The sequence below is a fragment of the Giraffa tippelskirchi genome, chromosome 11 (genome assembly GCF_054371585.1).
Source record: "Giraffa tippelskirchi isolate mGirTip1 chromosome 11, T2T-mGirTip1v1.2.pri, whole genome shotgun sequence".
In the NCBI taxonomy this organism is placed as follows: Eukaryota; Metazoa; Chordata; class Mammalia; order Artiodactyla; family Giraffidae; genus Giraffa; species Giraffa tippelskirchi.
In genome coordinates, this window is record NC_137285.1 from 103,382,213 (window position 1) to 103,400,221 (window position 18,009).

The following is an 18,009-nucleotide window of genomic DNA, read 5'->3' on the forward strand; positions in this document are numbered from 1 at the left end:
CCCCCGCTGGCACCCGGAAACATGCCTGGCCAGCCAGCTCTCAAGAAGCCACAGCACCTGGCAACCATCCTCCACCCCAAGCTGTACAAGGACCCTTGCCCGTTTCCACCATCCCGCCTGGGCAGGCGGTCTTGACACTTACCATTTGCAGTGACGAGGTTCTCCACCTGAGCCTCCTCATCCCCAGGAGCCCTGCAGGCGGACGAGATGGAAGCCCGTCAAGAGGTCTCCAGGGCAAACCCAGAGAGCGTCGCCACTCCCCTTGCTGGGGCAGGGCCCAGGGATTCATTTCCTCCAGGTCTTGGTGGATCATTCTCCATTATGGGGCTCATGGGGTGGGGGGAGGTCAGAGGAATTTATGGGCACCCTTTGATGTTGGCACCCGAGGTGGGTAAGTGCTGGGAAGGGGTGTGTCCTGCCACTGACTTGGGACTTCTGAGGTCCAGGGCTACCCTGGGTTACCATGGGGACTAATGAGTGTGCCCTTATGTAGGGGCAAAAGGGTGAGTGAGAGGAAGCCCAAATTTCCACAAAAATCAAAGAGCCTCGTGAACAGGTGACCTGCAGAGCAGCATCACAGGTCCTGGAGAGAGGAGACAGACCTCAAGAGAGACCCTACCCTGAGGCCAAGCCCAACTGTCTCAAGGGCCTCGAGACAAGGATCCAGCATCTTCTTCCTCCCCATCCCCCACCCCACATGTATATCAGAAGAAAGAAGGGCAGGCTGATCCTTGACGTTTTGACCTCTCCTTTGCCCCCAAGGCTGCCTGGCAACCCTCAAAACTTCTACCCCTACCCCAATGCACATGGCCTGTTTCTGAGACAAGAATCCTGAAATACATTTATTTGGGGTCACACACCATGGGCCCCTCCCTGTCCCCTCCTAGCATCACCCCAGGTGCCCAAGCAATGGTATCCTTACCGCGGCTTCTGATTGAAACTGCACTTGCATCGGCGACCTGAAAGGCAAAGAAACCATCTAGGGTCAGTGTCTGGCTTGGCCAGAGCAGGGCTGTGCCGTGAGTCAGTGGGATTGTGACTAGTAGCCTGGGATCCTGCACAGTGCACGACTTGCACAGCTGTATATGGCGATCCCTGGTTGGAGGAGGGCTCTTCTGATGTCAAGGTTCAACACGTCTGTCTGCTTGACCACATAAGCGCTGACAGCTGCGAGCAGCCCAGGCTCATGAGGGGAAACATGCAGGGGGACACGCCTCGGAGCCCTCTAAGGACAGCCCCTGTCTCCTCTCCCCTGTGACTCCCCCACTCACGCCCTGATGGATACAGCCACCCCGCCCCTTTGTATCTGTGCTTGTTTTCATCGAGTACTTATTTTGTTCATGCTTCACTGTTTCACTGAGCACCTATTATGTGCCCAGCAGTGTATTAGGTCCTGGAGATAACTAGGAAGACAGATGGGCTCCTTCCCTCTCCAGGAAACAGAACTGCCAGGCTTTTACACCGTATGCCACCTGCTTCACAGCCACAGACACTGCCCTTAGAGAGTGAACAGAGGAACAAACATACTTACTGAGGATGAGCAGGATCCCCACCGAGAAGAGGACCACGGCAAACACCAATCCCCCAATTCTCAGGGTCTGGTAGTCTGCGAAAGGAGAAAGGGTGAGAGACAGATGAGGGGAGGGGCCAGGAGAGCGTGTCGGTCCCTCCCCCGGATGGGGTTTGTACCTCCCCACACCATCACCCAGGGTTACCATCCCCACTCACCATAATGAAAAGGGTCCTTTTCTTTCTCCTGCTCAGCTGCTGGAAAAACAAACAGGTGTGGTCAAGAGGAAGACAGCTCACATCCTGATTCCCAAGTCTCCCACCTTGTCTCACAGGCCTCACTCCCCACAAAGGGATCCCTGGAAAGCAGGGCCCAGGAAGCAGAGATGCTCAGAGAAACTCGGAACGGTGGGCCGGCCTGCCAGGGTCATTGCGGGGGCCAAAGGCAGGTGCAGCTCAGAGCCCGAGTCAGAGTCTGTGTTCACAGAAGCCACACGTATTGCCCCTTTTCAATCTTACATCATCCCCAAAAGGCAGGGGGGTTTTCTTCTTGGTCCAGGTGGGGAGGGTGAAACCAAGGGAGGACACGTGACTCACACAATCTAGACTGATGTGCAAGTCTGGCTCCCAGTATTCAGGCTGAGTCTACAGGGACCTGCTGGGCTTGAGGGCAGGAGCCAGTGGGGAGAGGTGGGCAGGCTGGATTGAGGGCTGAGTTAGCTGCTGCCTTCCAGGACTTTCTTTGCAGCCTAAAGGCGGGGAAGCTGATCAGACATGTAGAATCTCAGAGCCCCCCCACCCTGAGTGTCCCACGGGGCCAGGACCTTCCATGAGAATGGGCTGTGGCTGCCATCCTGTTGAGCCAGGTCATGAGGGGTACTCACCACTGGCCAAGACTGCTGGGGCCAGGAGGCCACACAGAAAGAGCAGCACCACTTCCATGGCGTCTGGGGACAGAGGGAGGGAAATGACTCTCTGGGTAGGAGACTCCCCACTCTAACCCTCAGCCCGGCCAGCGCCCCAGTTGGACCCCCACCCTGACTCCAAGCTCTCCCCTCACACAGTTTGAGGTCTGACAACAAAGCCAAAGCACCTGCCATTGACAGCCCTCCTTAGAGGGCTCTGCAAGCATGAATTTAATTACAATGGAATCAGTTCAACCAGCAGGCGCTGTGACTAATAACCCGTTTTGCAGGTGAAGAGCCTGAGCTTAAAGGACGTGAATAACACTCATGGTAGCAAGCAGCAGAGCCTGGATCCTAACCCAGCTCAGGAATGCCACCACCAGGCCGCCTCTCTGGTGCCGAAGTCACAAAACCCCAAGGGTTTGGGGAGATCATCTCACCTGAGTCCTCCTCCCCAGACCACCCAGAGACGTGGCCATCTCTAGCTCACTAAGATTCCTCGGACTTCTGCCCTCGTCCTCTACAATCGAGACCCACTGGCGGAAGCTCTTTCTATAAGATTAACTGGGGGCAGGTTGACCAATGCCCCTCGTGTCCAGCCAGGGGTGAGGGTGGGAGGCCTGCTGTTTCCTGGACTCTGTATAGTAAACCCTGAAGGGCTGACAGCTCTCCCTCAAGGTGCCCCTGTACCCTCTCACCTCTAAAGTGCCCAAGTCAACTCCTCTCATAGACTAGTTCATAAACCTCTGAAAGGTGGTTTGATTAAACAAAGGGAGCATGGAGACAGGTTCTCGGAGCATCAACGCCCAGCCTCCCCTTCCCCAGCAGGTGCCTGATACTTCTGCTCAAGCCCCTGGTCCCTGGGGTCAGTGGTCCCTGGATGGGCCATCTGGGTGGAGGCCGAGGGCAGGGCAGTCGGTCCCTCCCAGGGATGGATTTCGGTGCAGTTACACATGCCTCACTCCTGGGCTTAAAGAAGGGCACTAGAAAGCCAGAGAGGTAAAGGGAAAGAAACCTAGACCAGAAAAGACCAAAGCTGCTTGCTCTTTTTTAGTGGGGTGAGACTGGCCGCGGTCTGACCCCCTGCACACTCTCTAGCAGCCAGGACCACACGTGCTGGGAGGGTTCATTCCTCTCCTGGCCCAGCAGCCCGCAGCCCTCAGCTGCCCTTCACCCCCCGGCCAGCAGAGGTCAGAACAGCTCCATCCACAATCAAGCCACGGCATTGACCCTGGACTCCACTTGGGCTTCAAGAAGCATTTCTCATAAGGCAGTCATTTGCTTTTAATGTTACTTCATTTGATATTTGTATTTCTTTTAAATTTCACATTACATTTCATACACATATACATATGTATAAAAACATATGTAACACACATAATGAAACAGTAAAAGGAAACATCCATAAAGCAGCTTAAGAGCTGGCACTTTGTACACGCTGCTACATTTATGTCTATTTCCTCCAACCCATCCCCTTGCCTTATTCCAGAGGTAAATAGTACCCTGAACATAGATGTTTAATCAGTTCCTTGCTTTTCTTAAAAAAAAAGTTTAAAAATTAAGATACAGTTCACATACCACAAAATTCATTTTAAAGTGTACAATTCAATGATGTTTAGCATATTCACAAAATTGTGCAAATATCATCTCTAAGAAACATTCATCATCCCAAAAGAAAGCTGGTACCCACTGGCAGTCATTTCTCATTTTCCCTTTCTCACAGTCCCTGACAATTACTAATCTATCTACTTTCTGTCTCTATGGATTTGCTATTCTGGGTCTTTTATATAAACATATCATAAAATACAAAGCCTTTTGCATCTGGTTTCTTCACTTAGCATAAAGCTTTCAAGGTTCATCCATACTGTAGCATGTATCAGTACTTTTTATGGCTAAATAATATTCCATTGTATGGAGATACATATATATATATCTTGCTCTTTTTAAAGAATATTTATCACTTACACATATCTAAAGAATACATCAGTGGAGCTTCTTTGAGCTTTATAATTGTATCACTTTGTTTCATCTTCTGAGACTGCTTTTTTGTTGTTGTTCAGCACTTTTAAGACTCCTTCATAAACACAGTTCATTCATTTTTCAGTGTTATGTAATACTCCACTGTGCAGGTAAATATTATCATGTATTGGTCTGTTCTATCAACAGATTTTCCCCCAATTATGTGCTATTATAGTGTAGTTTTTAAATATATTTTGAGTTTGTTGCCTAGCACACAAGGGCACTGTTTTTCAAATCTTTTCACTACCACTTTCACAGGAAATATTTTTTACATTGGAAACCAGTACAAATACACATACATGTAAACTAGAAATAACAATATTGCTAAACAATACTTAGCCTTAAAAAGGATGATGCCCTCTGATATTTTCTATTCTGTTTCTTTAAAAGAAAAAGTGGCTAGGCCAATTAATGGTTAGACCCATAAATTAACTAGTGGGTCACTCTTCAGTTTGAAAAATTATATTCGAGACATAAGTTTATGAGTTAAGTCATTGGGTTGTACAAATTATCAACTTTATAGAAAATTTTCAAACTATTTTCCAAGTGACCATCCCCACTTTAAAGTCCCACCACTGCATATGACTGTCCCTATTACTCCACATCCTTATCAATACTTGCTATTACTAGATTGCTTAATTTCTGCCAATCTAGAGGTATAAACTATGGTCTCAATTGGATTCCTTAGAAATGGAGTTAAGCTTTTGATTGTTTATTTGCCATTCCTGTTTCTTCACCAGTGATGGGCCTTTCCTGTTGTCTGCTCAGTTTTCCAATGGGTTGACATCACTATTATTCACTTATTATTCTGGATACCAAAGTTTTGTCATTAAGTATACTTGCCTTTTTATATTTTTATTGTCTCTCAATGAATACAATTTCTTAATTCTAATGTTACTGAATGCAATGATCTTTCTGTCTTGTTTAAAGATATTCCTTGTCACCCTGAGTCAGAAAGAATTTGCAGGACTTCCCTGGTGGTGCAGCAGTTTAGACTCTGCACTCTCGGTGCAGGGGGACAGGTTCCATCCTGGTCAAAGAACCAGATCCCGCTTGCCGATTTCACGCACTGCAACTAAAAGGTCCCACATGCTGAAACTGAAGATCCTTCATGCCGTAACTAAGCCTCAGTGCAGCCAGATAAATACTTTAAAAATAATTTTTTTTTCTTCTAAATATGTTAAAGTTTTGTCTTTTACATTTAAGTCTGTATTCCATCCAGAATGGATGTCTATGGAAGGCATGAGGTTGGAATCCAATTCTTGCTTTTTTTTCTTCCACCTGACAATCAGATGTCCTGGAAACACCATCTGTCGGTATCTTCCCTCACGATGCGCATGGCCACTCACATCATGTATCTGGTGTCTGTTCAGGTGTCGGTCTGTTTCCGGCCTTTCTCTTTGGATCTGTTGGTCAGTTTGTCTGTTCCTGCATCAAGATCACTGTTTCGGTTACTATAGCTTTCTGGTAATCTTTCCAAGTGGTGGGAGAAGCTTCCTCTTCTTTTTCTCCTCTCTTCTCTGCCTCTCTTACCTCTTCCTTCAGGAATGTCTTTGCTATTCTTGGTCTTCTGCTCTTATATATAAATTTTAGAACCAGTCTGTCAAATTCATCTAAAATGATTGGGATTTTCACTGGAATCACAATTCACCTGTTCCCTTGTGGCTCAGCTGGTAAAGAATCCACCTGTAATGTGGGAGACCTGGGTTGAATCCCTGGGTTGGGAAGATCCCCTGGAGAAGGGAAAGGCTACCCACTCCAGTATTCTGGCCTGTAGAGTCCACGGACTGAATAATCCATGGGGTCGCAAAGAGTTGGACACAATTGAGCGACTTTCACTTCACTTGACAGAACATGGGGACAACTAACATTTTTGTGATATTGAGTCTCCTATCTATAAATAAATCTTTTCATTTGTTTAGATTCTTTTCAATTTTTGTTTTTTTTTGGCTCTGCCACGGGGCATGTGGGATTTTAGTTCCCTGACCAGAGGTCGAACCTGTGCCCCCTGCAGTGGAAGAGCAGAGTCTTAACCACTGGACTGGCAGGGAAGTTCCACAACGTATTTCAATAAAGCTTTATAAATGCTTTCATATAGGTCTTCCACATCTTCTGTTAGATATATTGCTAGGTATTATTTTATTGTTATTTAAAATACTATCTCTTGTGTTTTCTAATTTTTGCTGGTATGGAGAAAGGCAATTGATTTGTATACATTGATCTTAAATCCAATCATCTTACTAAACTCTCTTACTATTTCTAATAATTTACCTATAGATTCTTTTGGTTTCTCTGTGGACATATCTGTAAATAATACATGATTGTTTCTTCTATTCTAATAGAAGAATATACTGTTTATTTCTATTTCGTGTCATACTGTACTGCTAGGACTTATAGTAAAATGTAGAATAGAATCAGTGATAAAAGACATACACACATATAGTCTTACTACTAATTTTTTAATTTGTGTGTATGTTTATTTTTAATTTTCCCCCAGCTTTACTGTGATATGACATTATAATATTGTGTAAGGTTAAGGCGTACAATTACCACAATAAAGTTGGTTAATACTTCATCACCTCACATAATTACCTTTTGTCTGTGTGTGTTGAGATTGGATAATGAAAACGTAGTATATGTATTTGTGTGTGTGTCTGTGTGTGTGCTTACATGCTCAGTCGTGTCCCTCTCTTTGAGACCCCGTGGACTGTAGCCCGCCAGGCTCCTCTGTCCATGGAATTTCCCAGGCACAAATACTGGAATGGGTTGCCATCTCCTTCTCCAGGGCATCTTCCCGATCCAGGGATCGAACTTGCATCTCCTGCACTGGCAGGCATCTCTTGCGTTGGGATATTATTTAGTTATAAAAAAGGAGATTACTGATTTTAAATATATTTCTTCTAACATTTTATAAGTTCCCCTCTAATCCTGGTTTTCCAACATGTTTCTCTTTTATATTAATTATGAATGAGTACTCTACATCTGTATTTTTTAACCTTTATCAACGAAGTAAAGTGAATGTAAAATTATCTAATGTTAAATCATACTTGCATTTGTGGGATGAAATCAATGTATTATTTTAAATAAACTGATGGATTTGGCTTGCTGATATGTTTAGGATTTTTGCATTTATGTGCATGAGTGAGACTGGGCTGCAATTTTTATTTTATTGTACTGACCTTGCCTGGTTTTGGTATCATGGTAGTACTGGCCTCACAGAACAAGTATTTCCTCTTTTGCTATTCCCTGGGAGAGATTGAAGAAGATTGAAATAAATATAGTATAAATAAAGAGTATGTTCTTTGAACATTTGGTAGAACTAAACTATAAAATCACCTGACTTAGTATTTTCTTTGTGGGATAATTTTAACTTGTCTATTCAATGAGTTAATGGTTACAACACTCTTAGGCTTCCCAGATGGTGCACTGGTAAAAGAATCTACCTACCAATGCAGGGGACACAGAAGAAGCAGGTTCAATCCCTGGGTCTGGAAGATCCCCTGGAGTAGGAAATGGCAACCAACTCCAGTATTCTTGCCTGGAGAATTCCATGGACAGAGGAGGATGGTGGACTACAGTCCAGGGGGTTGCAAAAGAATGAGACACAATTGAAGTGACTGAGCACACACACACACACGACACTCTTAAGACTTCTACCTTTTTCTTGATGGACTGTAGGCCGCCAGGCTCCTCTGTCCATGGGATTTCCCAGGCAAGAATATCGGAGTGGGTTGCCATTTCCTCCTGCACGGGATCTTCCCTGAATATAGTTAGTGAGTTATAATTTTTACAGAAATGGTCCCTTTTCTATTCAAATTTACTGCCATACGGTTGTCTGTAGTATTTTCTAGCTATCATTAGAAATCACTAATTTGTTGGATCTGAATTATGTTCTTTTTTACATTGTTAATTTTGTTTATTTGTGACAACTCCCTTCTGTCTTGATTGGACTCACTAGAGATTTAACTGTTTTATTCGTCTTCTCAAAGAACCAACTCTTAATTTTGTTGATCCTCTTTATGGTGTTTTAAATTATTCTTAATTCTGCCCTTAAACATTCTTTGGGTTTATTCCATTGTTTTCTCTTTAGATTTGTCTTCTTTTATTATATATTTAGCCCATTAATATTTAGCATTTCTTGTTTTCTAATATTAGCACTTTAGACTATAACCTTCTAAGTGCCACTTTCATTCCAAATATAAGCTTTGAAATGTGACTTTTTGATTATTGTTTAGTTCTTAGTATTTTAGACTTGTGCTATAATTTATTTGACCTGTGCATTAAGAAGCATGCTTTTTAAATGTTCAAAAGTATAGTGATTTTAAATTTACTTTTGTTACTAACTTCTAACTTAAGTGCACTGTGGTCAGAGAATGTGCTCTGTAGGATTTGGATATCTTGAAATTTATTGAGACTTGCTTTATGATCTAGTATATGGTTATTCACTTCAAAAACTATATTCCATGTATTAAATTAGAAATTATTTTATTGTTAGGAAAAAAGTTCTATATGGCATTGTGTGTGCATGCTAAGTTGATTCAGTCGTGTCTGACTCTTTGTGACCCCATGGACTGTAGCCCACCAGGGTTCTCTGTCCATGGGATTATCCAGACAAGAATACTGGAGTGGATTGCCATTCCCTTCTCCAGGGGATCTTCCCAACCCATGAATTGAACCCAGGTCTCCTATATTGTAGGCAGATTCTTTACAGTCTGAGGTCCCAGGGAAGCCCCTGTATGCCATTAGATTAAGATAACTAACCATATTGTTGAAATTTCTGTATGTTTTCTCATATTTTGACCGTGTGACCAATTTGAGAAAGTTGCTTTATAATCCACCACTGTGAGGAAGGATTTATAAATTTATCCCCAAATTTCTTACATTATTATAACAGTAAGTTTAAAACTATTACATCCTGCTCTTATATTGTCCTGTATTATATTGGCTCTTTTAGGATTACATATGAATCCTGTCTTAAATTCTACTTTACTTTCTACTTTTCTTTATGCATTGTGTGTATTTTATTATCTTAGAGTAAAGAGCTAGATAAAAAAATTCAACCTGATTATTAACTGTCAAGTTTACTCCATTTAACTTTATTGTGACTATTGACATATTTGGTGTGATTTCTACCACCTGTTTTTCCCCTACTTTTCTTATGCGTATTCCTCTCTTGATTTTTTTTCTAATTTATTTTCTCCTCCTACTGCTTAAGAAATTATCCAAGCTATTTCTAGTCTTTTAGTAGTTACCTTTGGAATTTGACCGTTTGTATTTTCTATAGACTGAATGTTTGTGTCCCCAAAATTCATGTGTTGAAACCTAACCCTCAATGAGATGGTATATGGAGGTAGGCCTTTGGGAGGTAATTAGGTCATGCGTTGGGGGAGCCCTTATGGTGGGATTAGTGCTCTTTTATAAAAGAAACCCCAGAGAACCCTCTTGCCCCTCTGCCATGTGAGGCGTCAGTGAGGAGACGGCTATCTATCAGCCAGGAAGCAAGCCCTCATCAGACACTGAATCTGCTGGCACCTGGATCTTGGACTTCCCAGCCTCCAGATCTATGAGAAATAAACATCTATTGTTTATAAGTCACCTAGCCTATGGTATTCTGTTATAGCAGCCTCTGAACAGACCAAAACAGTATTCAATTTCACAAAGATATAACTTATTTTTTTGGTTGTGCCACATGGCTTGTGAGATCTTATTTCCCCAACCAGGGATCAAACGTAGGCCCACGGCAGTGAAAGAACTGAGTACTAACCACTAGTGTGCATGCGTGCTCAGCTGCTTCAGTCGTGTCCGACTCCTTTCAAGTCTATGGACTGTAGCCCACCAGGCTCCTCTGTCCATGGGATTCTCCAGACAAGAATACTGGAGCGGGTTGCCATACCCTCCCTCCAGGGGGTCTTCCCAATCCAGGGATCGAACCCAAGTCTCCTGGGTCTCCTGCATTGCAATTCTTTACCTATTGAGCTACCTGGGAAGCCCCACTAACCACTAGGCCTCCAGGGAATTCCCTTAACAAAGAGTTTAAATGTCTACAGCTAACCCAGGGATCGAACCCAGGTCTCCTGCATTGCAGGCAGATTCTTTACCAGCTGAGCCACAAGGGAAGCCCAAGAATACTGGAGTGGGTAGCCTATCCCTTCTCCAGTGGATTTTCCCAACCCAGGAATTGAACCGGAGTGGCTCAGACAGTAAAGCATCTGTCTACAATGCGGGAGACCCGGGTTCAATCCCTGGGTCGGGAAGATCCCCTGGAGGAGGAAATGGCAACCCACTCCAGTATTCTTGCCTGGAGAATCCCAAGGACAGAGGAGCCTGGTAAGCTACAGTCCATAGAGTCGAAAAGAGTCAGACACGACTGAGCGACTTCACTTTCCTTTCCTTTTCCTCCTGCATTGCAGGTAGATTCTTTATCAACTGAGCCATCAGGGGAGCCAAAATGTATAACAGTCATTAAGTAAAATATTCTTGAAAAATACAAATCACCCCCTCCCTGATACATATGCTATTATCGTACAAAATTTCAGTTCTGTTCTTAATTCTATGAAATAGATATTAGTGTTTGTATTTCTTGGAAAGAAACACTTGTTTATAGATTCACCTGTGTGTATAGTGGCCAGCCCTCAAGAGAGCCCCCAATACCTCCTGGTATCCACAACTCTGTACAGTCTCCTTTCACAGTGCACCAGGGCTAGTCTGGGTGACCAGTAAAAGCATGGCAGAATTGATATTTTACTTCCAGGATCAGATTATAAAAGGCACCACAGCTTTCTTTTCTTGCTTTATCTCTCAAGGATTACTTGCCCTAGGGAAAGTTACCTGCCATGTTTTAAGGATGCTGAGGCATCCTTGTGGAGAGGCCCACATGGCAAAGAACTGAGGAGCTCGGTTCAAAAGCCCACTAGGAAGTAAGGCTGCCATGAACCATTAAGTGAGCTTGATCGTCCAGCCTGCACCGACTGTCACCCTGGCTGCCAGTGTGACTGCAAGCTCATCAAAGGCCCAGAGCATAACCACTCAGCTCCACTCCTCCCTGACGGCTGACCCTCAGAAACTGTGTGAGATAATAAACATTTGTTGTTTTAAGCTACTGTTATGTTGCAACAGATAACTCACGCCATGTATTTACTAACCCATTTGTTTATGATTCCTTTTGAATCTCAGGCATCCATCAAGCCATTCTTCTTTATTCCCGGAGAACATCTTAGAATTTTCTTTAATGAAGACCTATTAGCTGTAAACTCACGTTTTTCTTTATCATTTCACCCTTCTGGGGGGCAGATCTAACATTCTGCAGTAATTCCAACCTTCTAGTATTCAAGCCTTTGTCTAATTCCCTCCCCTGAACAGGGACAGCAGCTGGGACTGCTTCTAGCCAGCAGAGGGGTTAAGAGGCAAGCAAGGCCCCTCCAGGGAGGAGGAAGGACACAGGTCAAGGGTCCCAGGCCACTAGTCACTGCTACACCTCTCCACAGCTCCACCTAATTACCTCCATAGATGCTAAGGGTCAAGTAAATCCACACCCCCCAACCCAACACACACACATACACACTGAATTCCTAAACGGAGTTATACAATTCCAGGTTCTGCAAGGGATAAACAGGCAAACAAGACAGGGAGGCAGGGTGTGAAAGCAGAGGACTCAAGATATTTCAGCAAATGTGAAAAGAGCTTGATTAGAGGCAGAGACTACATTCAAGGAGTAGCCAGCATGGCAGGGCACAGAAGAGGGAGCAGGGAATACAACAGGGGACCTGGGACGTTTCCATGGAGGAGCTGACATTCCAGCTGAACCTTGAAAGCAGGATGGGATTCTGACGGACAGGGGTAAGAAAAGAGAAAAGGAAAGGCATTCTGGTAGAGGAAACAGCATAAGCAAAGGCAGTGAGAAGGGAAAACAGGGATCACAAATAGTATTCAAGTTCAGTTCAAGTTGTATCTCAAGGTACTTCATTCAGTAGTGGCCACCTGAAGTGGCTTCCTCAGAAGGATTCTGAATGAGGGCAGGTAGATGTGAGGGCCTTCATCCATCTGTGATGTTTGCATAGCGCAGGAGGGGCCGTGACAGCCATCTGCCAAGTATTTGCCATTTCGAGGGTAAGATACCTTCCAAAACAGTGAATAATCGAGTTGTGTAAAGCATGTGAGTGTGGGTGGTGAGAATTCTGATAAGAGAGCTGGAGTCAGCCTCTGGAGGATCTTGCATGCCAGGCTGAAGAGTAAAGACCTGTCTTTGTATTCTAAAGAAAACATTTCTGATCAAGTTACAGTGAGCTGAAAGAAATACTGTTACAGATTTGGAAAGAGACCAACTCTCCTCCTTCAAGCTGCTGCCCAGGCCAGGACTACGCCAGCCACACCTCAGCATAAGCCTCCTCGGGGGACGTGCTGGCCCCCACACCCATTTTTAAAAATCTCGCTGGTCCCTCTGGCGCTGCCCCTGAGTTGAGTAGCCAAGGACACAGACAGAGCCTCTGAAGGGACACAGAGTGCCTATCTCTCGTGGCTGCTCCGAGGAACTCCATCTCTTTCTCCTCGCCCTCCCACACAACTGCCCCCTCTGCGTCCTACACTCTCCCGGTGGTCACCACACATTCCTTCCTCCCAGAAAGGAGGCGAGGCTGCCCAGGGCTGGCCGGGGAGAGGTTAAGAGGTGGTAGGAGTGGTAAACCCCATTTCCAGGCCACAGAGTCTAAGTAGTAGATCGAAGAGTGGGCAGGAATTTTTGGAAGACTAAACAGCAAGGCAGAGTTGGGTGGAGCTGGGAGAGGGGGTTCAGGAACATCACATTAGCCACCTGCACATGTGAGATCATGGACCCCCCACCTGGGAGAGCCTGCGGACCTGGGCCCCTGGAATGGCACTCTGGCAAAGTCCTCACTTTTAGACGGGGGTGGGGTACCTCTGGAACTCTAGATCTTCCGTCCTCCCCATCTGGAAAACAGAACCGGCTACCTTGTGCTTCCTCTGAAGCATCTTCAGAGAAAGAATTCAGTTTCCACTCATTTTCCTGCTCCGTTCCATGCTCTCATTTATCTCGACACTGGTGAACAGCTGACACTTTGGGTGGCAACAGCCTGTCCATGTTAATTTCCTTCCCTGATCTCTCTGCTGTCTGCACAGTTGCTTTTCTGCATGTGCAGGAGAGAGCAATCAGAAGAGTTTCTCTGGTGATTATCTTTCCATACTGAGTCACATAATTTCACATAATTGCCGGGTAAAAGCTGCTCAGAAAGAGAAGCCACAAGCTGATGATATAGCATCACGCTATATTATTTTTGATCCACAAAGCAGTGAGGTAGATCAGAATACCCAGTTCTATTGTGAAAATAACTCAGAAACAACCTCCTTTAAAATGCACAAGCTCCAAATTACAGGGAAACATCCTCATCTCATCCTCATCTCTTATCTCACTCAGCCCCCAAGGCCTTGCTTCCCTTCCCTGGCATCTCACCTGCCTGCCTTCCTTAGGGTTCAGCCCATCAAAAATGTGCCCAGAGGGATCACCAAGGCCTGGGTCCTGGCAGGATCCCCAAAGAAAGATAAGGCCCCCTCTCTAGAAAGGACATGCCAGAAGGGGACCTTTATGGGGTCGAAGAATGCCTGGAAAAGTGAAAGTGTTAGTCGTTCAGTCATGTCCGACTCTTTGTGACCCTATGGACTGTAGCCCACCAGGCTTCTCTGTCCATGGGATTTTCCAGAGAATGGGTTGCCATTCTCTTCTCCAGGGAAGCTTCCTGACCCAGGGATCGAACCTGGGTCTCCTGCATTGCAGGCAGATTCTTAACCATCTGAGCCACCAGGGAAGCCCTAAGAATAACTGACCCTCATTGTTTAGCCTAACTGGTTACCCTAGCCTGTTACTGAATGCCAGGGGACAAGATTTAGCCTATCATGTATCCAAATGTTTGGAACAAAGAAGCCTGTTAAAAGAAGATTTTGCTGTGTATAAATAGGATATAAGCACGATGTGAGGTATACCAGATGGACCTAGAACCACTGAATTCCAGTGAGTTAGAATGATTGAAATGAAAGCTCTTTATTTGAGGAGTCTGAAGGGCCAACAGAGAAGTGATGTGGCCAATGCATCTACCCAGAACTCACACCCCCAGCTCCTGCCTGTGGCTCTGGTATGCTGGGAATGGGCGCTGGGCAGGCCAGGACTGGAGGAGAGGAGTACCATGAGGGGAACAAGGAGACTGAGCAATGCCTGAGAGTGCTCTGGTAGCCTGGCTGTAGCCAGGAAAGAAGACAAGGCACCTACAGGAATGTAGTCACCGAGGAAGTGAGGAGGGAGGAAAGAAGCACTGACAGGCTCCTGGCTCTGCATTAGAAGATCATCTTTAGGGAATTCTTTGGCAGTCCAGTGGTTAGGACTCTGCACTTCCACTGCAGGGGGCACGGGTTCGATTCCTGGTTGGGGAACTGTGATCTCACATGCTGTGTGGCTTGTCCAAAAAGATAAAGACTGCCTTTGGTTGGTCAGATGTCAAGGGGGCAATGCTGGCTTCTGGGAAGGCGACTGATGGAACCACGTCCACAAAGGGTCTTCAGAAGGCTTGGAGGCCAACGCCTCACTCTCTCAACTGGAAGCAAAGAGATGATCCGAACAGTCCTTTCCGATTATCCTGGCTGTGCTGTGTGGGTGAGTTGGTAAAGAATCTGCCTGCAATGCAGGAGACCTGGGTTCAATCCCTAAGTCAGGAAGATCCCCTGATGAACCCACTCCAGTATTCTTGCCTGGGAAAATCCCATGGACAGAGGAGCCTGGCGGGCTACAGTAGATGGGGACGCAAAGAGTTGGACGTGACTGAGCAACACACACACACTCACACACACACACACACGCACACACACTTATCACTGTAGCATAGATCTGAATGGTCTAAGGCCGGGCTAAGGGCTGAAAGCAGAGACTAACAATTATCACGGACGGGATAAGAGGTGGATGCTTTACATTCCTAGGACATTAGTAAGTCTTACTGTTTGGGAGGAAAATATTATAGAAGGCAAGAAGGCTGATCTCTTCGGAGTCGGGGGCCTGGCTCCAGCAGCCCTTTCAAGCCTCCTTAGCATCTATTTCTATGAAAGGGTTATGCATGCCCTCCATGAGTGGCACCTTTGGTCCTCAATCATACGTGTTCAGGAATGAGGCTTGGGTGTATGGTCAGTACAATCTAATGGATGAGGCCCAACTCCCGGCCCGGCTTTTGAGGTGCGCTGTGCTTTTATGAGAACGTGGGTGGCATAATGCCTCCAGGCCACACAGACTGGAATGTTGTCTTTGATCTTCTCTGGCACCCCTTCCACCCCTCTGGTCTCCCCACTCCCCATCCCCACTGGGGCAGCCAGGCGTCCTCTGCACTCAAGCAAACCATCACCTCCACTCACATGCAGCTGCCCTTCTCTCTATACTGCTCATCACCTTTTGCTTCCCAACTTAGATGCTTTGATTCAAAGCTCTCCTGGGATTTTACGTACAGGAGAAAAAGAAAGCAAACAAAAGGTCAGTCATCACCTACGTGACTGCTCTGTCTGGAAGTGTTACAGAGGGTTTTTCAGGGTCCTTCCTGACTGAGCCCAGCACTCGTCTCCACCTTCTCTGGACCAAGCTGCTTTCAGGATGGGGAGTGTCTGTCCCTCACCTCGTGTCCCATGTGACAAGTGGCCTGGAACAGAGGTAGGGACCACACTGTGGCCTCAAACCCCCACAGTGTGCCCTACACTATTGGACCTTGAAGCTCCCAGAGACCAGCTATCACCAAGCTTCATCATCCGTTTTTGTAAAATGCAAGGTGATTCTTCTCTATCTTTGGCCGCTTTTGGAAGGCTCAAGGGGGCTTCTCTCATGGCTCAGTAGTAAAAGACGACCCCCTGGAGGAGGAAGGGGCAACCTACTCCAGTATTTTCGCCTGGGAAATCCCATGGACAGAGTACCTCCATGGGGTCACGAGAGTCAGACTTGACTTAGCAATTAAACAACAGAGCTCAAACCTCCCTTTCCTCATATAGCTGCCAAGATACAGCTGCAGCTTTCTTGACTGTAGAAGCCTCCATACAATGCTTCCCCCAGGCCCGCCGTCCATGTGAGGCAGAACCCTGGAGCCAATGGCATGAACCTCAGGGACATTGATGGCTGGAGCTCCTGCAGGTACACAATCCCCGCCCCACTCACACTGCACACTTCTGGGAGCAGAAGCCTGGACCACAGTGTGAAAGCAGATGTGGAACCAAGACAGGTGAGTCTTCTAGGTGAGTCGTCCAGCTGTGAGCTTGGCTGTAGGAATAAGCAAGGTGCTGGTGACTGGCAGTTTGGGAGTCGATGGGACAGAGCCCTACTGGGAGCACTGGAATCATTCTATGGACCCCACAGAAGGAAAGGAGAATGTTGGGATGGGAAGCCCATAGTTACAGCCCAGTTTGGGGCCAGGACTGGATATAAGAAATGATAATAATAATCATGATAAACAGAGTATCGGTCAGGTACTATTCTTACTACTTTAAATATTCATTCTCATTGAATCTTAAAAATAGCCTAGAAAATATATGTTATCATCAAACCCATTTTAAAGGGAAAGAAACTGAGGCAGAGAAAGAATGGTCCCTTGGTGGATGAGAGCTGGATTTCATACTTCTGCCCAGCTCAGTCTGCCTCCTTGCTGAGGGAGGAAGGGTAATTCTTCCTGCTGTGAGCCCTGGACTCCAGCGCCTCCAGCCCCACACCCCAGGGGAGGGTTCACACCCACTCAGGGACAAAGGCCACAACGGGCCACCTGTACTGCTGCTCTCAGAGGGCTCACGTCCGTGGCAGCTGCCACTCTAGTCCTTCCTGCTATCCCAATCCAGTGGGCTTAGGCTGCATGGCTCGGGCCCAGAGAAAATCAGATGAACTCTGCAAAGAGGGGACTCCCGCCTCTGGGTAAACATCTACCAACCAAGTCCTAACATCGCTAGCCTCATACACACCCCTGAGAGAAAGACACAGTGGAATTCACAGTGTCTGCCAGCTCACCCCCAAGAGAGAATTTCTATTCCCTTGTGGAGAGAGAGTTGTTCACTGGAGAGGGTGTTTTTTTTGGTAACAGAGTATGGAATTTGTGCAGCTGCTTAGGTCAGAGTTGACAGCATAGCATGGAGGGATCTGGAGGATCAGCCAACTCCCCTGCCCGCTTTTCAAGGCTATTATAAAAGTCAAGTGAGGTAATATATGTGAAAGTCCTTTGTAAACTGTAAAGCTCTGTGATAACAATACCTAACAGTTTTTAGGCATTCATGGCATGCCAAGTACTGTTCTAAGTGGTTTATATGTACTAACTCATTCGATCCTTACAGCAGTTCCAGGAAACAGCTCCATTTATGATTATTCCCATTATACAGATGGAGAAACTGAGACCAGAAAGAATAAGCAACTTATCTCAAGTCCCAGAGCCAGAAAGTAGCAAGCCTGGATTTAAACCCAATCTGGCTCCCAAGTACTTGCTCTGAATCTCTCCACCATCCTGCCTCTCTGCTACTCAATGGCTCTGGGGTCTTGAACAAGTCACTCTACCTCTTGAAGTCTTTGCTT

General features: G+C 45.9%; 1 protein-coding gene across 5 annotated transcripts in view; it reads right to left on the minus strand.

Moving 5' to 3' along the window:
* Window positions 1-18,009, minus strand: part of FXYD6 (FXYD domain containing ion transport regulator 6) — a 35,666-nt gene that overhangs the window by 3,819 nt on the left and 13,838 nt on the right. Inside the window, exons 1-6 of one of the 5 annotated variants that reach the window (XM_081541057.1) lie at window positions 7,613-7,682; window positions 2,394-2,456; window positions 1,729-1,764; window positions 1,532-1,606; window positions 923-959; window positions 143-192 (exon numbers count right to left, since the gene is read on the minus strand). In XM_081541057.1, the coding sequence (XP_081397183.1) occupies window positions 143-192; window positions 923-959; window positions 1,532-1,606; window positions 1,729-1,764; window positions 2,394-2,451 (256 nt within the window). In that variant the 5' untranslated portion in view covers window positions 2,452-2,456; window positions 7,613-7,682. Of the gene's footprint in view, window positions 1-142; window positions 193-922; window positions 960-1,531; window positions 1,607-1,728; window positions 1,768-2,393; window positions 2,457-7,612; window positions 7,683-18,009 lie in introns of those variants that run through there. The other 4 variants (XM_081541055.1, XM_081541058.1, XM_081541056.1 and 1 more) reach the window with 4 other exon arrangements.